General features: G+C 46.2%; 1 protein-coding gene across 1 annotated transcript in view; it reads left to right on the forward strand.

Annotated features, from left to right (window-relative positions):
- The first annotated feature begins 930 nt into the window (after positions 1-930).
- Positions 931-24,369, forward strand: part of TGM6 (transglutaminase 6) — a 28,176-nt gene continuing 4,737 nt past the window's right edge. Inside the window, exons 1-11 of the mRNA XM_064475989.1 lie at positions 931-1,006; positions 1,486-1,527; positions 4,281-4,454; positions 5,022-5,264; positions 6,029-6,147; positions 7,437-7,565; positions 9,067-9,244; positions 9,798-9,936; positions 13,244-13,347; positions 13,425-13,667; positions 23,160-23,501. Of these exons, the coding sequence (XP_064332059.1) occupies positions 931-1,006; positions 1,486-1,527; positions 4,281-4,454; positions 5,022-5,264; positions 6,029-6,147; positions 7,437-7,565; positions 9,067-9,244; positions 9,798-9,936; positions 13,244-13,347; positions 13,425-13,667; positions 23,160-23,501 (1,789 nt within the window). The remainder of the gene's footprint in view (positions 1,007-1,485; positions 1,528-4,280; positions 4,455-5,021; positions 5,265-6,028; positions 6,148-7,436; positions 7,566-9,066; positions 9,245-9,797; positions 9,937-13,243; positions 13,348-13,424; positions 13,668-23,159; positions 23,502-24,369) is intronic.

Genomic DNA, 24,369 nt, shown 5'->3' on the forward strand with positions numbered 1-24,369 from the left:
TCACAGAATTGGGGTCAGGGTCCAGGTTTGTCTGACTCCAAAGCCTGTGTTTTCTCCATCCCACACTCCGGCTATTCAAGATTTGACCATTTCTGGTCTCAGCCCATGGTTGTCAGAGAGGCAGTATAGCATAGAATTCTGATACCACCATGATGAAGCTGTGTGAATTTCATCAAGTTACTTAACCTTCTGTGCCTCAGTTTCCTCATCTGTAAAATAGGGGGTGATAATAGTGCTTACCTGACAAGATTATTGTCAAGATTAAATGAGTTTATAAATGTAAAGCACAGAGGACAATGTCTAACTAATGGTAAATACATATTATATATAAATTATATATATTAACTATTCATCTTAGTCTTATTATTCTTATCATCATAGTTAGGGGCAGGGTGGCTTTCTCATCCTGGGACAGCTTTACCCAGCATCTGAGTTAGGGTTCGCATGTTGGAAAGAAGAGCTGAATGTTATTATTGAAGAAGGGTCCTAAAAATCTGTCCAGACAACAGAGTTTCATGTTGAGATTAGCAGATATGAATCAACAACCCAAACTGAAATGGGGAAGATGTGTCGTATTTGCTGACACTACTTAAATCGAATTAAATCTAAGTCCTGGTCCCACTAGGCTTGTCAGAAAATTCCATCCCAGTTATTGCTGCGACTCCCTCCGTGTTTCAGTTATCTGTTACTGTGCAAGAAATCACCCCAACACTTAGAGGCTTAAAGCAACAGCAGTCATTCTCTCACTCACGAACCTGCGATTTGGACAGAGCGCAGCGGGGACAGCTTGTCTCTACTTCATTTGATATGGGTTGGCGCAGCATGACTGGGGGCGGGAAGATTTGCTTGCAAGATGGCTCACTCCTGTGGCTGCCAAGATGGTGCTGGCTGCCAGCTGGGAGCTCGTGGGTTGGGCTGGTTCCTTTCCACATGGGCTTTTCCAAGGGCCATTTGACCTTCTTCATGGGACTTTTGGGTCCCAAGATCAAGAACTCAAAGGAACCAGGTGGGTGCTGGCTGTCGGCTAGGAGCTCATTGGGCTTTGGTTGGGGAGTCTTGGCTCCTCTCCATCTGGGCTTCTCCAAGAGGCATTTGGCCTTTTTTACGGCGTGGCCATTAGATTTCAAGACCAAGAGCTCTAGGGAATCAGATGGAAGCTGTATCAATTTTTATGATCTAGTGTTGGAAGTCACAGATTGTTACTCTGCTTTAACCACAAGTCCTCCCAGATTCAGGGGGAGGGGATATATATCCCACTTCTTGATGAGAGAAGTATCAACGTCATATTTATAAAAAGAGTATTTGGGATGGGAGATATTATTGCAACCATCTTTGGAAAGCACAGTCTGCTGCTCCCGTAACCAAAAGGTTAAACAGAAGTTCTAGAGTCTAAAATGCCAGGCATTTTGGTCGCCTCTCTCCAGACCTTGGCCCAGACGAACCACTGCTCTGATATGCATGGTCCAAGCCCGTGTTGTGTTTTAGGGTCTGGAACTTCTGGGTTTGTGCACTCCTGTGAGGTCAAAGGTAAGGGCAGTGTAGCCCAGGTGTTCCTCGCACACACAGACTCAGGAGTCAGATTCCCAGCTCCTTCACTAATAGGCTGTGTGCCTCTGAGCCTCAGCTTCTTCAGCCGTGAAGTTGGGATAATAATGCTAATGCCTCCCTCATATGTTTTATGAAGATTAAATGAGCTAATGTTTATAAAATATTTAGAAAAGTGCTTGGTTCATAGAAAGTTTTATTAAATAAAACCTATCCCCTATACTTCAATAACATATATATATATATATTTATATATATACACACATACATACACCATTTAAAAAAAGAAGAAAAAACCTATCCAATAGTCCAGTCAGCAATTCCTGGGCACTTACTGTATGCTGGGCACCAAATAAAATAGAACCAAGAGCCACATGGCAGGTGCCCTTGGGCAAAGAGTACTTGATGATATTACTTCAATGGTCCTCAACCGTGGCAGACTATATTTCACAGGATGGCCAGATCAGTATACATCTCATCTCATGTGTTCTTATGATGTGACATTGACCCATTTTCATCAAGGAGTGGGGTGTGCTCCATCCCCTTGAACCTGGGTGGACCTCACAAGATTGTTAGGAAGCATAAATATTTGCAAAGATTTTGTTATGGCTATTTTTAATTATTCCAAACCTAACATTTGATTAAACTCAGGTGGGATGAACTCTAGTGGAAGGACAACGATGCCTTGTCAGAGGTGGAGCCAGGCATCCAGTCCGAAGGGGCCTAGGGGAGACAGGGAAGTGATGATCAGGCAGGACTGTGGGCAGATGGCTGGAGAGGCAGCTCCAGCAAAGGGGAAAGGAGCCATGAGAGGGGAGATGAGCTGGAGGGGAGGGAAGCAGGGGGATCCTGCAGGATCCTTTGTCTGAGATGGAGTTTGGATGGGTTGGAAGGGGCAACGGGGCATCCAGGAGATGGTGGCGAGCAGGTATGCGACGAGATGAAAACCTGTGTGAGGAAGAGCATCCCACAGCATCCCATCAGGCATCATGATTAATCTTCCACTCTGTGCCACAGGAATCTTACCAAGGTGTAAATCTGACCATCGTGCCCCTGCTGAAAACAGTTGCGGACTACCCCCGCCCTCAGGAAAAATGTTACACTCATCCCCATCCGAGCTTGGCGATCTGGCCCTGCAGACTCCTCTCACCTCACCGCCTTCCCCACACATCGATGGGCTTTCCCTTAACGGTGTAGAAGTCACCGGGCTCCCTCCTGCCTCCATGCTTAGGGGCCAGGATTGCACAAGCCCTGTGTTCTGTGCTCTTGGGTCTCCCTACACCTCTCCTTGAAGAACTTTCCAAAGCTTGCTCTTCGATGTTTGAGATATATCTGCTCAGTGCTGACCGCTGGACTGTCAGCTGCTGGTGGCAGGGCAGGTGTATATTTCATGAACTATGGGTCTGCAGCACCCAGCACACCCGACACCTGGATGAATGAACCTTGAGTAGGTGGAGGCAGGCGGAGCCTGGGTTGAGGCTGGGCATGCCGCCTACCTGTCCTCTGACAGAGCCCCATCCAGTTCAAGTCTCAGCCTCAGCACTGCCTTCTCAAGCAAGCCTCGCACATTACCCTTCTGTTACATGTTCTTTCAGCTCCATGTACTTTTCCTTGACAGTGTGTATCCAAATAATAATTAGCTATTTGTGGACTCACTGATACTTGTCTGGAATAGAGGAACCCACATTTATTGCGTGAGATGTTCTATGGGCTGTGAATGGCAGGCAGGTATCCTCACAATCACTCCACAAGGTACTGTTATTCCCACCCTACAGAAGGGGAAACTGAGGCACAGAGAGGTGAAGCAGAAGGTAGGTTAGCAAGTTGATGACCAAGTCAGAATTTGAACCCACACCAGCTGACCCCAGAGGCTGTGCTCATAACCACAGAGCCACAAGGCCTCACTGCGTCTCCCTCCATCTATCTTGTTCACCAGTATGTCCCAGTACCAGACACCAGCCTGACACAGAGTATACAGCCTATCCCAATATTCACAGAACCGCATTTGCAAACTGGCCTGCTCACTAAAATGTATTTTTAACTCCAAATCGGTCTTCTCGGAGCTTTCATGGTCATTGGCAGTCACGCCCAGGGTGTTGACAAACAGGATCACCTAACATGCCCGTTCCCAGCAGAGGTCAAACAAGGTGACACTCTGCCTTCTCGCTTCAGTGCTCAGACTTAGATTCATGTCCTTTCACGTGTATTTAATGCCATCTTTTTTTGCTTTTTTGTCCTTTTTTTGGTGATCTTGCCGTGTCAAATGGCTCCGAGCATAGCTCTGCAGTGCTGTCCTGTGTTCTTGAGCACAGGAAGGCTATGACACACATGCCTTATGGAGCAAACACATGTGTTGGACAAGCTTCATTCAGGCGTTAATCGTAGTGCTGTTATCCATGAGTTCCGTGAATCTGCAATGTATTGAATGAGATGTCTTTAAACAGAAACACATAAAATGGGTTATGTTTTGTTCAGCTAATGAAAAAGTTGTGACCAGAGGCTCCCAGGAACCGAGCCCTGTGTTTTCCCCCAGGAGCAATGGTTGAGCACTGGCTCATTCAGTGTTCACGGAGACTCCAGCATAGGGACCAAGAATAACCAGAAACTACTGTACGTGCTAAATAGCGCTTCCATGAGCAAATGGCAGGCAGGTTGAAGCAGATGGGAGGGCGAGCCAGGCATAGATGAGAAATGTCCAAGGGCCCGGCCCATCTCCCTGTCCTCCTCCCACCCAGGGATCAGAGTCACCGAGGTGGACTGGCAGCGGCCAAGAAACGGCGCTGCCCACCACACCGAGGAGTACCCGGGCCCTGTGCTGGTCGTCCGCAGGGGCCAGAGGTTCACCTTCACGCTGAAGATGAACAAACCCCTGGAGAGCGAGGAGACCCTCATCTTCACCGTGGAGACAGGTACCTGGCTAGCCAGCGCCCCCTGATAGTCTGCCATAGGAAGGATGGGTCTTGTGACTTGAGACCTGAGACACTGGGGTCATCAGCCCGGATTTCAGGGGGAGCAAGTCCCTGTAGGCAAGCTGAGCCCCAAACCCTGGAGGCTTTGGGTAACAGCCTTCTGGGGATGGCTGGAAGGCGCTGCCAGCAGGCAGCAGGACAGGTGGGGTGACAACCTTGGAATCCTGTGCCCACCAAGGAGGCCAGGGCTCCGAGAGGGGCTGGAAGTTTATCAGGCATTTTGGAGCCCAAGCTTTACTTTCCTGACCAGACGTAAGGCAGACTAGGGGTTCAGGGAGTCCTGTTACTTTCCTTCTGATCCGGGAAGTGGGCATGAGTCAGGACAGCTGAGGCGGACGCTGCTCTGCCACGGGCCCTCTGGCGTCTCGGTCAGGTGCTTCTCCACATCAGTGTCCCAACAGTTCAGGGGGCAAGAGTTGGCTCTACAGGTCTGTAGCGTTTCTGCTTCTCCAGAGCTTTGCTTCCTGGCGGCCACTGGGTCTCCTGATTCCCTCTCCTCTCTGCCAGGACCCCAGGCCTCTGAGGCCCTTCACACCAAGGCTGTGTTCCAGACAACAGAGCTGGAGGTGCGCGATGCCTGGATGGCTGTGAAGGAGATTCAGACGGAGAACACCATGACCGTCAGTCTCATCAGCCCTCCCAACGCCGTCATTGGCCGCTACCAGCTGAGCACCAGGGTGTCCTCTCGCCGCAGAAACAGTGACCGGAAGCTGGGCGAGTTTATTCTCCTTTTCAACCCATGGTGCCCAGGTAGGAGCTCCCAAGTCAAGGACAAGGTTCTCCTGGAAGCTGTCCTTCAGGAGGGACTAGGAGGCAAGTTAAGGGACAGGGAGGCAAATGCCAAGGGCTTGGCAAGAGCCAGGCCTAGGTGGAGGCCAGCACTGGGCAGAGGAAGCTGATAGCCGGTAGCAGGTGCTGCAAAGCAGTCTGTGCCAGAGGCGCGGGAATTGCTGTGTGTATGGAGGCCAGTGGGCAAGGATGGGGCCTAATGGCAGGAGAGGCCAAGGAGTGGGTAAGAGCCAGGTTTTAGCCATCAGACAGCTTTAGTTTAGTCCCAGCTCTGCTACGTTGCTTCCCTCTATGAGTCTCAGTTTCCTCATCTGTCATATGGGAATAATAACAGTGCCTACCTGTTAGTGTTGAGGTGAGAATTCATAGAGCTAATGCTTGTAATATACAACACACACCACAAGGAGTACTGGGGTCGGTGTTCATATTAAGGAGTAAGTCAGTAAGCAGTAGCCTGGATCAATATTCTTATAAATATCTAAGAACTATGATGCTTCGGGTAACATCCAGGTAGGTCCTAAAATCCCTTCATCTTGGGCTGTGTTGGGGTCCCCCGGCCTGGGGAAGGGCCGGCCAGGTGGAATGGGGCTTGGCCAGGAGGCAGCCTGGGAGCCTGCAAGCCCTCCTTGCCCTCTCCTGCCTGCGTCAGCCTCTAGGCGCAGCCCCTTCCCCAGGCCAGCAAGGCCAGAGCCCTTGCTCACATCGAGCCTGACACTGCCTTTCAGAGGATGCCGTGTTTCTGGCCTCAGAGGAGGAGAGACAGGAGTACGTGCTCAGTGACAGCGGGGTCATCTTCCGAGGCGTGGAGAAGCACATCCGAGCCCAAGGCTGGAACTTCGGGCAGGTCTCCTGGGGCACAGGCCAGAATGGGGGCAGAGGCACGAGAGGCAGAAGAGGGGCTGGGGACACGAGAAAAGCCAGCTGCGAGCTCTGCTGTCTGCTCACTTCTTCCCAGGAGGGACAAGCTGGGCTGACTTAGAGCAAATCCATTCATCTGCTGTTAGCGGTGCTGGGGCCTTGGGAAGAGGGGTGGGTGTCAGATATAGTTTGGAAACAGAACAGGTCAGTTCTGTCCTGATAAAACAAACAGCTTAGATGAGGGGCTTGCAATCTTGAGTGTGCCCCGAAATCCCACCGAGGGCTCGTTAAAACACACAGGGGGCTGGGCCCCACCTCTAGAGCTGCTGATTCAGTAGGTCTAAAATGGGGCCTGAGAGTTTATCATGTTTTAAACAAGCCCCCAGGTGATGCTGGCCTGGGCCCACTCTTAGTTACAGTATAAGGTGTGGTGTCAGGGGTCAGAGGGGAGGGGTCAGACTAAGTGCAGAAGCAGAGGGAGTTCAGAAGAGGGTAAAAGAAAACCCTACCTTAGGGATTGCAGAAGGCTTCATGACATTGGGGTTGAGTCCCCAAAGTTGGGCAGGATCTGGATTGGCAGAGGGCAGTGCAGAGAGCACAGTGGAAGCGGGCCGTCAGGGGTTAGCGGAGGTTCTGCTAGAGGGGTTCCGTCTACCTGGGCTCTGGGTGCCTGACCGGAAGAAGGTTGGCCAGGCAAGTCAAGAACCTTGACTGTCAGGCTGAGGAGACAAGGGTTGAAAGCATCCGGGGCTCAGTGACCACGCAGGGACGATATGCTGGAGAGTTTAAGGTCCATTTAGGGGTAACCCCATCTCAGCACCCACTTCTTACTGCCACATAGGGAAGTGAGCCCAGGGTTCCCAGGCCTTCCACATTTTCAGAGATCAGACACCTTAATTTGTATGTGAAAATCCCCCAGTTTTGAAATGTTGTCCATTAATTCAAATGCATTTGAAAAAAAATCACAGAAACCAGTCGAGCATACCAGTGGCCCCACAGTCACCAGTTTACCCTGAACTTCACTGTGGTTCGTGGGGAGACATGGAGGCTACTGAACAGGAGAGGGAGGTGATTAAGGCTGAGCTTCTGGCTCCCGGTGACTCTTTGAGGGAGGGTTTCTGAGACTTGGGGGTGCTCTGTGGTGGGGGCTTGTGAGGTAGACAAACTCCCCTCCCACTTGCGTGACACAAGTGACTGACTGGGGGAGGGTCGCGGTGAGAAGGTCCAGAATGTGGGTGAGGCTCTGGCTTCTAAGAGCAGCGTCTCTGGGGACAGTTTGAGGAGGACATCCTGAACATCTGCCTCTCCATCCTGGACCGAAGCCTGAGTCACCAGGCTGACCCAGCCACCGACGTGTCCCGCCGCCACGACCCCATCTACGTCACCAGAGCCATCAGCGCCATGGTGAGGAGCCCTGCCGTCCCTGCATGCACACCCCGTCGTGGACCCCTGGGCCAATCCCAGGGCCACACCCTGTAGTTTTTCCCTGGTCACTTTTTGTTTTAATTCTCTATTGCTGTGTAACAAGCTACCACAAAACTCAGTGGTGTAAAACAGCCATTGATTATGCTGACAGTTCTGCACTTGGGCAAGACCCTGTGGGAAGGGCTCATCTCTGCTCTAAGATGCTTCAGCTGGGGGTGTCTGAATGGCTGCTGATGTCTACAATGGTTTGATGGGACCATATTTCTAAGGCATTGGTTCCGACAGTCAGTGTTTCCTTGGTTCCCTTCCATGCCATGCCTGCTGGAGCTGGAACATCCAGGTGGCTTGCTCACTCTCATGTCTGGCCCCTGGAATGGGACGGTTGGAAGAGCTAGGGTTGGCCAGTCATCATTCTGTCTTCCCTGCAGCCTTCCCACATGGCTAGGTTGGGCTTCCTCACAGAATGGCAGCCTCAGGGTAATAGACAAGGCAGCTGGCTTCTCCCCAAGAGATTATTCTGGTAAGAAGAAGGAGAAGCTGCCAGTCTCATAATGCCTGGGCCTGGAAACAGGCCCAGCATCACTTCCACCATGGTCACTGGTCAAAGCAGTCACAGGCCAGCCCAGACTCAGGGAGAGGACACACAGAACCACCTCTCTGTGGGAGGAGTGCCATCTTTAATCTGTTACACGCCAGTGCTTCCCCCTCAGAAGGTAGCCAGAGGGCTTACTAGCTCTCTCTATTGCAAGAAGATGTTCAGATCAGTGGGTGCGTATCTGTGATTCCCAAAATGGACAAAGATGGGGTTCTTTTCATATTTGATACTCTAAATTCCTCAAGACCTCAGAGAGACGTTACAGCACAAAGAATCAAAAGCAGTGACCAGTCCCAGACAGTAGGGAGTTACAGGCTGCCAAGGCAAGTTTCTAAACTTGTGGGTCACTCCTTTTGCTAACTTTCTGTGTGGTTTGGGCAAGTCCTTTAACCTCTCTGAATCTGTTTCCTCATCTAAAAATAAATAAATAAATAAATAAATAAATAAATAAATAAATAAATAAATAAATAAATAAATAAATAAATAAGAACCAACATCATAGACTTAAAAGATTAATATAGTGTTTACTAAGCCCCTAGAATAGTGCCAGGCACACAGTAAACATTTAATGAATGTTAGGTATATCTGTAATTACTATTACTACCAACAGTCCCCAAAAAACAGACCACTTAAAACAGGAAATGCTCTAAAACCATAGATGATTTTCAACAATACAACAGCCGAATGGAAGGTAATTGAAAATGCTAATTGGTACCAAAAAGAAGATATTTTAAGATAGCAGATGGCCCCAATTTTCAGACAATTAAAAGCAAAGGATAGCCCCGGATGACTGGGTGGCCGAAAGCTGGAGATGATTTTATGATGGTGAGGTTCCTGAAGAGGAAAGCCCTGCCTGGTGGTGGACCCGTGGCCTCCTCTGCCCAGGTGAACAGCAACAATGACCGGGGCGTGGTCCAAGGCCAGTGGCAGGGCAAGTACGGCGGCGGCACCAGCCCACTGCACTGGAGCGGCAGCGTGGCCATTCTGCACAAGTGGTTCAAGGGCAGGTTCAAGCCAGTCAAATACGGCCAGTGCTGGGTCTTCGCTGGAGTCATGTGCACAGGTACCTGGGGAAAGAAGGTCCCCACTCTCCGGCCCACTCAGTGTTCGTTCATTTGCATATATTTGCATAGACATCCCACCCCTTCAAAAAATCTCTCTTTATTAGTGATGGGGAAATAGAAATCTAGTTATGAAGAGAGAAACCAGATCGCTCATTTACATGGCTATTGATCTTTCATTTTGCAGGAATCCTACCGCCTCCAGCTCATTCTTGGGAGAGTCATTCTTGAGCCCCCAGTCCCCTAGGGCTATTATGGCTACTGTAGGGCCATTCTGTGGCTTCTAAGGCCCTGCTAGCCCCAGAGCTGGTCTATTTGAATGACGGTGGCAGTGGTGTCTCCAGAAGTCAGTCCCCTGAGAGAATGTACAGGAGATGGAGGTGTTTCTGAAAGTGGAGACAGGAGTCTTGGCGCTGGCAAAGCCAACAGACCCAGACAGGGAGGAGGCTGTGGCCAGAAAAGAGGCAGGAGGCCTGTGGGGGGTGGCCAGACCCACCCTCCCTGAGTCAGGGGTCCCGACCTGTCCCAGAGACTTATGAACCTCCTGCTCTTCAGTCCTTAGGTGCTTGGGGATTGCGACACGAGTTGTGTCCAACTTTAACTCGGCCCATGACACAGACAGGAACCTGACTGTGGACAAGTACGTGGACTCCTTTGGGCGGACGCTGGAGGACCTGACGGAAGACAGCATGTGGTGGGTCCTTGGCCACTGGGTCCCAGGGTCTCCCTGAGGCTGACCCACATGTGGAGTCCAGCTCTACTGAGTCTGAGCCTGTTCTGGAAGGAGGGAGAGGCACCCCATGGAGGGGGTGGTCCCGGGTAGGGTGACTCCTCTTCTGAGATACAAGGGGTCTTTGGACACATGACACTCAGAGCCCAAGAAGGGGGCTCAAGACATGACAGCCTTGTACCCTCAGTTCTCCCCTGAGGGCCTCTGAGCCCTCCCCAAGACTCCTGCGACTTGGAGGTGGGGGTGGGGTTCCCTCCGCAGAGCTGCCTCTGTATCTGGCTCCCGCTCTCTGCCAGCTGCCTGTGCGACATGCGGCGTCTCAGGTGGGAAACAAGCTCTTTTCTCAGCTCGAACAAAACTCTTCACACAAAGCTTTACAAGATTAATTCTATTTTTTATTTTTGATTGATTGATTGATGGATGGAAGTGTAGTCAATTTACAACGTTGTGTCAGTTTCTGGTGTATAGCACATTGCTTCCATCATACATGAATATATATTCATTTTCATATTCTTTTTCACTGTAAGCTACTACAAGATATCGAATATAGTTCTCTGTGCTATACAGTATAAACTTGTCTATCTAGCAAAATTAATTTTAATTTAATTTTTTAAAGTAGGAGACACAGTCATATGCTTTAATATTCAAAAGGTATGAAATGGGTTACCGCGGTAAGTCTCCCTCCCGCCCATTTCCAGCTTCCCCGTCCTCCTCCCAGATGCAACACTATGTCTAGTTTCTGACATCTCTTTTCAGAGAGAGGCCCTGCGGATACAGAAGCATACATACCTACATACGCTTTTGCCCCACTTAATACTGGCTGCATAATGTAATACTGTTCATCTTGTTCCACATTTAACAATTCCCTACCAGTACATACAAGGTTTCCACATTTTTATAGTGTTTAAAATAGTAATAACATCACGCTAGATGAGCACCTAGTCTACACCAGGTCCAGTTCTGGGTGCTGTGCAAGCAGGCTTCCCTCATTTTATTACTCTTTGTTTTACTGTGCTTCACAGATGCTGACTTTTTCACAAATTACACGTTTGTGGCAGCCCTATGTTGAACAAGTCTCTCAGCACCATTTTTCCAACAGCTTCATTTTTTAGTTAAGGATGTACATTTTTCTTTAAAGACATAATGCTATTGTGTGCTTAACAGACTACAGTATAGCGTAAATACATCTTCCGTATGTACTTGGAAACTAGAAAATCCATATGACTCACTTTATAGCGCTATCTGCTTTATTGTGGTGGTCTGGAACCAAGCCTGCAAGATCTCCAAGGTCTGCCTGTATACTAACTCATGGATCCTCCAAACAACCTTGTGAGTTAGCTAGGATTATTGTCTCTATTTTGCAGATGAGGAAACTGAGGCACAGAGAGGTTAAGTAACTTTTCAAAGGCCAGACACCGAGTGAGCAGAAGAGCAGTTATGAACCAGACCTGCTTTTCAATCATATAGCAAAACCACCATTTATCTAACCACCTCACATGGAGGGACCAAACATCTGTCTTTACAAACAAGGCTTCAGTGAATAACCTTGTCCGAATGTCTGTTCATGCATGTGCAAGTTGTCATGAAAAGCCACCTTCTAAAGAGCAGGGGGAAAGGTTGCATGCAACACAGAAACACAGCTGGCCTGGCATCCCTGTTTCCAGACTGCCCTTTGGCACCCCGCCCAGGGGAGCATGCTCAGGAATCCTTCCCGACAGCTGATCTCCAGCCTTGGACCATCTCTCTGCCCCTCTTCTCCCCTTTCTTTCTCCTCTTTTTGATTCTCTTCACTCCCTCTCCCTGCAGGAGCACCAAAAAAAAAAAAATCACATTCTTCTCCTTTCTTCATGCAGAATGGACAGACACTTCTTTTTGCTACAGGGACCTCTGTCACCATGCAGGTTATCCATGATCTCCCTTTTACCCGCAAATGCTTTTCACAATATTTTCCCAAGTAAAAAGCACTATTATCTCCAAAAGAGGAGTTCGGAGGCCAGCTATACAGATGCCAACCCAGGCAAACAAGGGTTTCTCTCTGCTGCTTCCTTACTGTGTGATCTTGTGCAAATGATATCACTTTTCCTAGTCCCATATTTTCATCTTTAGCATAGGAAAGTTAAAATAAAGCCTAAACTCCCTACCAAGGCCTCCAGAACTCTGCATGATCTGAACCCTACCTACCTCCATGTTTGCTGTAGCCCAGAGATACATACTTTCTGTTCCTTAAACACACTTTTTCTTTTCTCAAGAGCCTTTGCACATGCTGTTCCTTCTGCCTGGAACACTGTTCCCTGCACTATTCCTAAGGCTAATTTCTTCCCTTTAAAGTCTCATCTTAGACATCATTTACCTAGAGTAGGTCTCCAGCAGTTATTCTCTATCCCCAGCCCCTCTCTTCACAGCATTTATTGTTACTTGCATTTTAAAAATGTATCTGGTTACTCAATTTTTGCCTGTTTCCCTATCTGTCTCCTTGGTTAGAATGTAAGCTGCATGAGGACAAAGATCTTCTGTCTTATTTGCAGTTTATTTCTGGACCATGAACATGGTCCAGATACATATATGCACACAAAGACACACACATACATATACATACAGGCAGACCTCGGAGATATTGCAGATTCAGTTCCAGACCACATCAATAAAGTAAATATTGCAATAAAGTGAGTCCCACGAAATTTTTGGATTCCAAGTGCATATAAAAGTTATGTTTACACTATACTGTAGTTCTAGTAAGTATGAAATAGCATTATGTCTAAAAAACAATGCATAAAATTACAGCACAGTACAGTTGTTTAAAAAAATAAAAAATTAAATTAAATTTAGAACAATGTATATACCTTAATTTAAAAATCCTTTATAGCTAAAAAATGCTAACCATCATCTGAGTCTTCAGTGTCATAGTAGTAACACCAAAGATCACTGATCGTGGATCACCATAACAAACATAATAATAATGCAAAAGTCTGAAATATTGCAAGAATTATCAAAAGGTGACACAGACATGTAGTGAGCAAATGCTGTTGGAAAAATGGCACTGATAGACTTGCTCAAGGAAGGGTTGTCACAAACAAAAACACAGTATCTACAAAGGACAGTAAAACAAGGTATGCCTGTACATATATGAATGATATGTGCCCAACAATACAGTTGAATGAATGGTTCACAAGATTCAGCCACAGTGCTCTTGCAGAGCCAGGGGAACGTCCCCTCTCCTGCGCGCCTCTCTGCCCACCGTAGGCCACCCTGCCCCATCCTCTCTCTGCGGCAGGAATTTCCATGTCTGGAATGAGAGCTGGTTTGCCCGGCAGGACCTGGGCCCCTCTTACAATGGCTGGCAGGTCCTGGATGCCACCCCGCAGGAGGAGAGCGAAGGTACGGGCTCAGCTGGGCGGGTCCCAGACCCCCGCTATCCCTGCCCGGAGCTGCTGACGCCCACCCCTCCTGCGCAGGCGTGTTCCGGTGCGGCCCCGCCTCAGTCACCGCCATTCGCGAGGGCGACGTGCACCTGGCCCACGATGGTCCCTTTGTGTTTGCGGAGGTCAACGCGGACTACATCACCTGGCTCTGGAATGAGGATGAGAGCCGCGAGCGTGTGTACTCAGACACTAAGAAGATCGGGAGGTGCATCAGCACCAAGGCGGTGGGCAGCGACTCCCGCGTGGACATCACCAGCCTCTACAAGTATCCGGAAGGTAAGGGCCATGAGGCGGCCTCGGTCAGCCTCCCCAGCGACCCGGCTGCCGCAGAGGGGCAACCGCGGGCCGCCGGGGCCAGACCTTTCCCAGATGATACAGCGATGATAGCCTTGTGCAGCACTGCCTCTGTGCTTTGAGCCCAATGCCTTTATCTTATATGCATAGTTTCCTCCGTTTGCTAAGTAGATTTCCCACGTCTAATAAGAATAATAGCTACATTTCCTTTAACACACATGTTCCAGGTGCTGTGTCATGTGTGCGCACACGTGATAATAATGACTGATCATAGTGATGATAGAAGCAGGTTATTATTTATTGAACACCACGGATACTTAGCACTAGGCCTCCTTCAAAATAATAATGATGGTAGCAGCTCCTGTATATCATCTGCCAAGGCCTATGCCCTGCTCACTCATTTATGGCCACTGGTTTACTGAAAAGCCTCCACTTGTCAGGATGCAAAAACAAAACTCATGTTCTTCTTCTAGGAGCTGCTTCCGGCTCTAGACTTATAAAAGTCGCCCTTTCCCATTGAATAGCAGCAGGTCCCTTAGCAGTGCTGTGATCTGGTCCATACAGGGTCTTTGGGGTCTTTTGTCCTAAGCTTTAAGAGAAATCACCATCCCGTGACGTGATGACGATGCTAGCCATTGCCTTTGCTGAGCCCCGACTGCGGGCTGGCCACGCTCACGTGTTATTTAATTATATTGTGTAACAAATGCTCACCAAGCACCTCCCACAAGCTTGTCAGGTAGATGCCCGTATAACATTTATTTTACGGAGGAGAAAGCAGAAGTGTGGCGAGGGAAGCGGGCTCAGCCGAGGAACGTGGCCAGCGAGTGGCAAGTCCGCCCCCAGAGCCCATATGCTCTTCTGCTGCTATTTAATTATAATATTTTGCTGCCACTATTCAATTATAATATCATCTACTGTTGATTGACTGCCTACTCTGGGGCAAGTGATTTTACATCTAGGTTAATCATAATACTAGCATCTAAATTTCGTTAAGCGTGGCAGTAAGCCATGTCCATGCATTATTTCATTTAGTATTCATCAAAATTCCATCTTACAGATAATCAAGCGGAGACATAGGGAGGTAAAGTAACTTCCCCAAGTTTCCAAAGCCTAGGAGAGCTGGGATTCTAACCAGACGTCTCCTTTCAGACATCACCTCTGCCTCTCCACTCTGCTAGACCGCCCCTCTCTTCCTTGAGGGCTCACAATGTGCCCGGTACCATGCCAGGCTCTTCTGTGTACTCCGGAAATAAAGTGCCTCCTACGTGTCAGGCAGGATTCAGAGGCAGGGGAGAAAGAGAACTCACCATCTCGAGGGCTGACTGTGTAAGGATAGGACAGGTGATCAGCACGGTGTTGGGGAGGCCAGAAGGCTGGAGAAGCACAGAGGAGGTGTCCGTAGCCCAGCCAGAGAGAGGTCAACAAGAGCATCCCATGGAAGGGAATCCTGACGGGAGTAACATTTAGCCAGGAGATGAAGGGTTGGGAAGGCATTCCGGAAGACAGACCCCTATGCATCCTGATTCCAGATTCAGTCTAAGCCATGCTGTTCATCCAAGCCATGGGCATCCCATTCTGTGGATGAGATGACAGGACCTGTCTGCTTGCTCTGTCCACTGAAGCAGGAGACATGACAGAGCACAAATATTCAGAGCCCCTGGGGGCGATGTGCTTTGCTCTCACCCCTGAGTCAGCCTGGATGCTGAGCAACGAGGGAACCAGCCTTCCGAGCAAAAGAAACTGTACGTGCAAAAAGCACACCAGCCATCCTCAGATTCTGGTGGCCTTTCTGCAACAAGCTTCAGGGTAGAGGGGAGGAAGGCAGCCTCCCCGCTGATCTTCAGGCAGAGGAACTAAACATGGAGGCAGGATCTTAGTCAGAAGCTGGTGCCAGGGGCTTGCAGGGGAGCCAGGCTGGCGGTTCAGCCATCTGCCTCTGGGCCTGCATGGTACTGCCTTGGAGCTGCCATAACAAGTGACCATAAATGCAGCAGCTTAAAATATCAGAAATTGATTCTCTCACAGTTCTGGAGGCCAGAAGTCCAAAATAAAGGTGTTAGCAGGTCTGCACACCCTCCAAAGGCTCTAGGGGAGGATCCTTCCTGATTCTTCCAGCCCCTGGAGGTCCCTGGCATTCTTCTGCTTGCAGCTGCCTCACTCTAACATCTGCCTCCATCTCCATGCCACCTTTTCCCTCCATCACCATCTCCTTTCTCTTACAATGACACCAAGCACTGGCTTTAGGGCCCATCCTAAATCCAGGATGATCATATCCCCAGATCCTTAACTGCATCTACGAAGACCCTATTTCCATAGAATGTTGTGTTCACAGGTACCAGCGGTTAGGACTTAGACACATCATTTAGGGGGACACTATTCTGCCCACTGCAGCCTGTGAGGGGAGAAGACTGAGCACCTGCTGATCAGGGCCTGGCCATCTAGGCAGGTAGAGGCCAGCATGTACAGTGGCTGTTGGGTGGGAGCTGAGAGGCTGATCCACAGAGACCTGGTGACCAGCCCCCAGGGATCTCCCCTTCCACCCTCTCTGTCTCCTCCCCTCCCCCCATTACTCTGCCGTCTCTCTCTTCCTCCACCTCTCTGCTGTCCCCCCTCCCTCCCTTCCGTCTTGCATTTAGTGGGTACCCCCAAGTGCCAGGTAGGAGAGTGGACAAGATGAACAGGAAAGCGGACAATCCCAGTACAGCGCGATGATGTCAGCCAGCCAAGGTGCAGAATGGCCAAGGGGACAGCATGGGGGAAGGCACTGCGTGTTCAGGGTACAGCAAGAGTGGAAGGGTCATTAGAGGCTCTTTTGTACCTAAAGGACTTTGCACAGATGCGTTCTCTGCCTGGGAGGTCCTGCTGACTTCACCCCAAGCCTTTGCCTGACCCAGGGTCTCAGGACTCTACTGATTTTCTTCTAAGTACATATCGCAATTTGATATTTGCTTGAATCTTTGTCTCCCCAGCAACTAGACTGTGAGTTCTAGGATGGCTGGAAACCTGACTGTTTTGTCTCCAGCTCCTATTGCAGCATCTACTGCACAGTAGGTGCTCAATACAGAGTCATGGAATGAATGAATGCAGGCTGAGAGCATATAAAGGGCTTTGAATGCATAAGGACTTGAATCTGTACATTGGAGAGCCTTGCTTTATTGATTGTAGGATTGACTTATGTTACAAATACATGACGCACATTTTCACGTTTTTCTGTGTTTATATGTATTTAATGAACATCTACTGTGTGCTAGGCACCCAGAGAGCAAAACATATCTGACCTTTGTCTTAAAGGGGCTAACATTCTAGTGGAGCAGATAAAAATAAAGAAAAAATAAAATCAATAGCACTTCAGATGGTGACAAGTATTCTGGGGGAAAATAAAGCAGAGAAGGAGTTGAGTAACAGATTGGGAGGAGGTGAGCATTTGGCATTTAAAATCAGGTGATCACTAACAGATATCTATAGAAGACCCACCCAAGAGCAGCAGAATAACTATCTTGGCAAGTACAAATAGAACATAATCCAGGATTTGACCATATGTCCATCCATAAAACAGGCTTCAGTAAATTTTTAAAGGATTGAAATCATACAAAGCGTATTCTCTGATCACAGTGGAATAAAGTTAGAAATCAAAATCAAAAGAGAATTTGGAGAATTCACAAAAATATGGAAATTAAGCAATACATACATCTAAATAATCAATGGGCCAAATAAGAAATCACAAATTAAATTAGAAAATACGTTGAGAGGAAAGAAAATGAGAACACAACATGCCAAAATATGTGGGATAAGGTAAAGCAGTACTTAAAAGGAATTTTATAGCTATAAACACCTCTATTAAGGAAGAGGGATCCCAAGTGCAGTAATCTATCCTTCCATTTTAAGAAACTAGAAAAAGAAGAGCAAACGAAACCCAAAGAAAGCAGAAAGAGGAAATACAAAAGATTAGAGTGGAAATAAATGAAAAACAATGGAGAAAATCAACAAAACCAAAAGTTAATTTTTTAAAAAGATCAACAAAATTGACAAATCTTTAGCTAGACTGAGAGAAGACTCAAATTACTAAGATCAGAGAGGACATCACTACTAACCTTACCAAAAAATTATAAAGGGTGTGGCAAAAAAAAATAAATATTAGGTGTTTGTCCCCAGTTATTGGACATAGCTCCTAAAACCCTTGGAATCTCCAAGGGTGATAAGAATGTCTTTTGCATGGTAATGGGATGACTGGTGCCTGGGGGCCCCCAGATAACGCAGGATGGGGTCTGGTTACCAGAAAGACCAAAACATGATTAGAACATTAGAACTTTCCACCTCACCTCCAATCTCTGGGGATGGGAGAGGGACAGGAGATTGAGTTAAATACCAATGGCCAATAATCAGCCTGATTAAAGTCATCTATGTAAAAATGAAGTTAACATCATATTTAATACTAAAAGATTGAATGCTTTCCCCCCTAAGAACAGGAAAAGACAAGGACATCCACCGTTGCCGTTTTGATTCAGCATAGTGATAGAAGTATTAGCCTAGGAAATAAGGCAAGAAAAGAAAAATAGAGATATTTCCACAAATGGTGTTGGGAAAACAGGATATCCACATCTAAAAGAATGAAGTTGGACCCTTACCATACACCACTCATAAAAATTAACTCAAAATGGATCAAAGGCCTAAATGTAAGACCTAAAACAATGAAACTCTTAAAAATAAGCAAGAAAAAATCTCCATGACATTGGATTTGGCAGTGATTTCTTGGATATGATGCCAAAGGCAGCGGTAACAAAAGCAAAACAAGTTGGACTTCATAAAAATTTTAAACTTTTGTGACATTATCAACAGAGTTAAAAAGCAACCTGTAGAATAGGAGGAAATATTTTCAAATTACATATCTGAAAAGAGGTTAATATCCAGAATATATAGAGAACTCCAAACACTCAACAGCAAAAAACAAACAAACAAAAAAAAAAAGGGGCAAAGGGCTTGAACAGACATTTCTCCAAAGAAGGTATACAACTGGCCAAAAAGCACATGAAAAAAATGCTCACATCACTGAGCATTATGGAAACAAAAATGAAAACCACAATGAGATAACACTTCACACCCATTGGGATGGCTACTATCAAAAAAAGAAAGGAAGGAAGGAAGGGAAGGCAGAGAGGGAGGGAGAGAGGGAAGAAGAAAGTACAAAAAGAAAAGAACAAGTGTTGGTGAGAATGTGGAGAAATTAGAACACTTGTGTACTGCTGCTGGGAATTTTTAATGGTGCAGCCGCTGTGGAAAACAGTATGGAAGTTCTTCACAATATTAAAAATATAATTATCAGATGATTCGACAATTTCACTTGTGGATATTTACCCAAAAGAACCGAAAGGAGGGACTTGAAGAGATATTACACCCGTTTCCTTAGCAGCATTATTCACAGTAGCTAAAAAACATGAAAGCAACAGATGAACAGATAAACAAAATGTTGTCTATACATACAACAGAGTATTGTTTAGCTTTAAAAAGGAAGGAAATTCCGACACATGCTACAACATGGATGAAACTTGAAGACACGCTAAACAAAATAAGCCAGTCCCACATGGACAAATACCATGTAACTCCACTTATATGAGGTACCTAAATAGTCAAGTTCACAAAGACAAGAAGTAGAAATGGTGTAGGCCCGTGGTGGGGGAAGACGGAATGGGGAATGTACTGTTTAATGGATACGGAATTTCAGTTTTGCAAGATGAAGAGTTCTGGAAATGGATGGTGGTGAAGATAACACAATAGAAGGAATGCACCTAATACCAGTGAAGTGTACACTTAAAAAGGTTAAGATGGTAAATTTTATGTGATGTGTATTTTACCATGATTTTTAAAAATAAAAATAAAGAAGGAAGAAAAGAAATTTAAAAAGTAAGGGAGGGAGGGAGGAGGGGAAGGGAGGGAAAAAAGAAAAATAAATAGAAGAATTTCCAGATTGGAAAGGAAGAAGTCTAACTATCTCTAGGTGCACATGACATGGACATGATCTTGTATATATAAAATCCTAAGGAATTCACTAAAAGCTATTAGTGCCAATAAATGAGTTAAGCCAAATTTGAGAACACAAGACCAATTTTTAAAAATTAATTGTATTTCAGGACACTAGCAATGTATAATCTGAAAATGAAATTAAGAAAACAAATCCATTTGCAATAACATCAAAAGAATAAAATACTCTGGAATAAATTTAAGGAAAGAAGAGCAAGACTAATACACTGAAAACTACAAAACATGTTGAAAGAAATTAAAGATCTAAATAAATGGAAAGACATCCCATTTTCATGGATTGGAAACGTTATATTTTTAAGAAGGCAATGAGTCAAAACTGATTTACAGATGCCACGGAATCCCTATCAAAGTTCCAGCTGAGTTTTTTCCCCAAAATTGACAAGCTTTTCTGGAAATTGACTTGGAAATGCGAGACACCTCAAATAACCAAAACAATCTTGGAAAAGAAGAACCAAGTCAGAGGGCTCATACTTCCCAAATTTAGAACTTTCTATAAATATACCTTAACCTAGATAGTGTGGTTCTGGCATAAGAATAGACATGTAGATCAATGGAATAGAATCAGGAGTCCAGAAATAAACCCTTAAAATTATGCTCAATTGATTTTAACAAGAGTGCCCAGACAATTCAAGGGGGAAAGAATAAGAATAGTCTTTTCAACAGATGGTGCTGGGATCACTGATGAGCCACATACACAAGAATAAAACTGGCCTCCGACATCACACTATACACAAAAATTAACTCAGATGGATCGTTGACCTATATCAAAGAGCTAAAATTACAAGGTTTTTAGAAGAAAACAGGAGTTAATCTTCAGAGCTTGGGTTAAGCAGAGCCTTTTTAGATATGACACCAAGAGCACAAGTGACAGAAGAAAAAAATGATAAATTCAGTTTCTTTAAAATCAAAAACTTGTGCTTTAAATAATACCATCAGAAAAGTAGAAAGATAGCTACAGAACAGAAATATTTGCAAATCATGTATCCAGTAAGGGACTTATATCCATAATATATAAAACATTCTTATAGTTCAATAATAAAAAGATAAATAGTTCAGTTTTTAAGCAGGCAAACGATCAGAATAGACCTCTCTCCAAGGACAATATACAAATGGACAATAGACCCATGAAAATATGCTTAACATCATTAATCTTTAGGGAAATGCAAATCAAAACCACAACAATGTACCACTTCACAGCCCTGAGAACTGCTATAATCAAAAAGACAGACAGTAAGAGTTGGTGAGATTGTGGAGAAATCAGAACATTCATACACTGCCGGTGGAAATGTAAATGGTGCAAGCATTTTGAAAAACAGTTTGATAGCTCCTCACAATATTAAACACAGAGTTACCATTATAATCCGGCAAATGCATGTCTATGTATACACCCAAAAGGAATGAAAACAAACATCCACCCAGAAACTTGTATGTGAACATTCATAACAACATTATTCACAATAGCTAGAGTGGAAATAATCCGAAAGTCCATCGATGGATAAATAAAATGTAGTCTCTCCATAATATGGAATATTATTCAGCAATAAAAAAGAATCAAGTATTGATGTATATTACAACATGGATGAACCTTAAAAGAATTATAAGTGAAAAATAGTCTGTCACAGAAGACCACACATTGTATGAAATGCCCAGAATAGGCAAGTTAGAAATTAAATTAGCAGCTGCGTAGAGTTAGGGTTGGGGCAGGAGGAATGGAAAATGACTGCTAATGGTACAGAGTTTCTTTGGGGGTGTCAGAAATTGTTCTGAAATTAGGTCGTGGTGATGGGTGCACAACTGTGAATATACAAAAAAAATTGACTTGTATTCTTTAAACAGGTGAGTTGTATGTTATAGAATTAACATATATCTGAATAAAGGTGTTTTAAAAAATTAGGTTTTCAGAGAGGGCCTCCCTGAGAAAAGGACATTAGATTTTTTTGGCAGGGAAATGGAACATTTTCTTAGTAAAAATATATTATGACTACATTATGGAGTAGAGGGAAAAATTCACATACATTTTAATATACATAAATATAACATAATAAATAATAAAACATGACATGTTAAAGAACCTTTAGGTCCACATGGATCCCTTGAAGCCCAGGTCACCCAGCAGTGAGTACTTGGGGAAGGAGCAGTGGGGAGACGACACAGCACAGGCTTCAAGAAGGAAAGTGGAACCATCAGAGTTGGATTTTGGAATGATCGTGGTGGAAAATGGACTGAGGGTGGAGGGTAGGGTGGAGCCCACATTTCCAGGAAGAGCAGGGACATTCTCGAGCATTGTGCTGAGTGCCTTGCCTGTGCGCCTGTTGTCCCCACTTCACAGATGGGAAACTGAGACTTGGAGGGACGAGGTAATGATAATAGTAATAAAAGTCCACAATCATCCGGGGGCAAACTGACCTGATGGTGAGACAGTTTAGATGGTGGTCTGAGGGGAAAAGAATGATGGGAGAAGGGGGCAGATTCCACAGATCAATAAGGATGCTTGGCAGAACTTGCTGACTGATCAGCTGTGGGCGGTAAGGGTGCGGGAAGAGTCAAAGTCACTTCCAGTGTCCGGCTGGTGCACTGGGTGAGTGGTGGAGCCGTGTGCTGAGACGGGGTTGCTGCCAGGCAGAAGCAGCATGTTCGGTTGGATTTGAGACACCTGTGGGACATCCTGGGGGTGGTGGCTGTCCAGCTGTGAATTGGTCTGGAGATCGAAAGAGAGAGAGAGGGGTGTGTGTGCTGGCAACAGGGCAAGTGGGAGATCAGGGGTCCTAAACTCACATGTCTCCAGGAGCCTTGCAGATGGTACCCGTCAGTGCAGCAAGCCGGTGGGAATTACAGGGTGGAGACCATGGAGAGCCAGCAAGTACATGCCTGTCCAGAAAGAGCACCCTTTACTCAATATTGTAAATGAGTGGGAGGGGAACATGATTAAGAACATGGCAACTGGAGCCAAACTGCCTGGGTTCAAACTCCAGCTCCCTTACACATTGCTTTACTTCTCTGTGGTTCCTTATCTGTAAAATGGGAGTAATAATTGTACCATCGTCCTAGAAGGGAAATATATATATACATATAACCTAAAACTCTAGCGCCTGGTGCATAGTAAGTCTGCAGAAGTGTCAGCTATCATTATCATGTGAGGCTTCAGACCCAGCTGTCAGAGAAGCTGCAAATCTATATTGTTCTGTGATATTTTCTGTTTGGAAATTGTTGGCAACTGATTTTAAAAATATTTAAATAGTCCCAGAACCAAACACAATGCATATGGCTGGGGTCTGCATGTGGTTCTTGGGCTGCCAATTTGAGACCTCCAACGTGGAAAATTAAAGTGGGGATGGAGTGGTGGCTTTGCCTAGAGAAGAGGGGAAAGGAGAAAAGATGGCCCTGGGATGAGCGGCAGAAGAAGAGGGTGCCTGCCTCAGGATGCCTGATGCCCTGCAGGGTCCAGGAAGGAGAGGCAGGTGTACAGCAAGGCGGTGAAGAAGCTGTTCAGCATGGAAGTGTCTGGAAGGAGGACCCGGGTCCACAGAGCCAGCGGCTGTGGTCTCTGGCGTGATGACCTCCTGGAGCCTGCCACCAAGCCCTGCATCACCGGCAAGTTCAAGGTGCTGGAGCCGCCCATGCTGGGCCATGACCTGAAGCTGGCCCTGTGCTTGGGCAACCTCACCTCCCGGGCCCAGCAGGTCCAAGTCAACCTGAGCGGTGCCACCATCCTTTACACCCGCAGGCCGGTGGCAGAGATCCTGCACGAATCCCACGCTGTGAAGCTGGAGCCTCAAGAAGGTAAGAACGCCACCGCTGGGTGGGACCTGGTGAGCCCAACCCCTTTCCCAGGAGGATGGGGGGGAGGGGGAAGATGGACTTCCCAGCATCCTACATTCATTACCAGGAAAGAAGGGAATATTTCTAAGCTTTGCTCAGTGCCTTGCCTCTTGCCCCCACTTTACAGATGAGAAAACTGAGGCTCAGAGGAACTGAATAATGAGGAAAGTAGTCCACAGTCATCTAGTGGCAAACCTATAATGGTGAGGTGATCCCGATTAGTATGAATATTTACACACCAAACAAATACCTGCTGGGAGCATTTCATAATATGTAGAGTACACCTTGTGTTACCTTTATAAAATCTAACAAATTCTGGAGTCCATGTGGCTCCAGGTGTTCCATATGAGAGGAATGGGCCAGTAAGAGATGTTTAAGTGCCTGCTTGTGCCAGGCCCTGTCCTGAGAATTCTACAGGCATCAGCCACAACCCCCATGACTGCTTTCAGTCCTCTCCCCTCACCTCCCCTTCTCTCTCTCTTTCTCTCCACATATATTCTGAACTCTAAGAATTCAATTAAAACAAGAAATTATTCCTCTGAACCAGTTTCTGGTAGGTGAGGTTTGTATGTTTTGACAGGGTGTGAAAATATGTGAAGGAGGTATCACACATTTTTTGCTTGTTTGTCACTTATTTTTCACAAAATCTAAATCATAAAATAACACTTCACAAAGAGATATTAATTACCATACACTTCTCCTGGCTTCCTTTCATATTAAAAGTAATATAAATTCATTAAAGATTTAGAGACCACGAGAGAAAGTTCACCTGACTCTGCCACCCACCTACAAATTGTTAACATGTTTTCCTTCCAAATTTTTAAAGCCT

Source organism: Camelus dromedarius, chromosome 18 (genome assembly GCF_036321535.1).
Source record: "Camelus dromedarius isolate mCamDro1 chromosome 18, mCamDro1.pat, whole genome shotgun sequence".
In the NCBI taxonomy this organism is placed as follows: Eukaryota; Metazoa; Chordata; class Mammalia; order Artiodactyla; family Camelidae; genus Camelus; species Camelus dromedarius.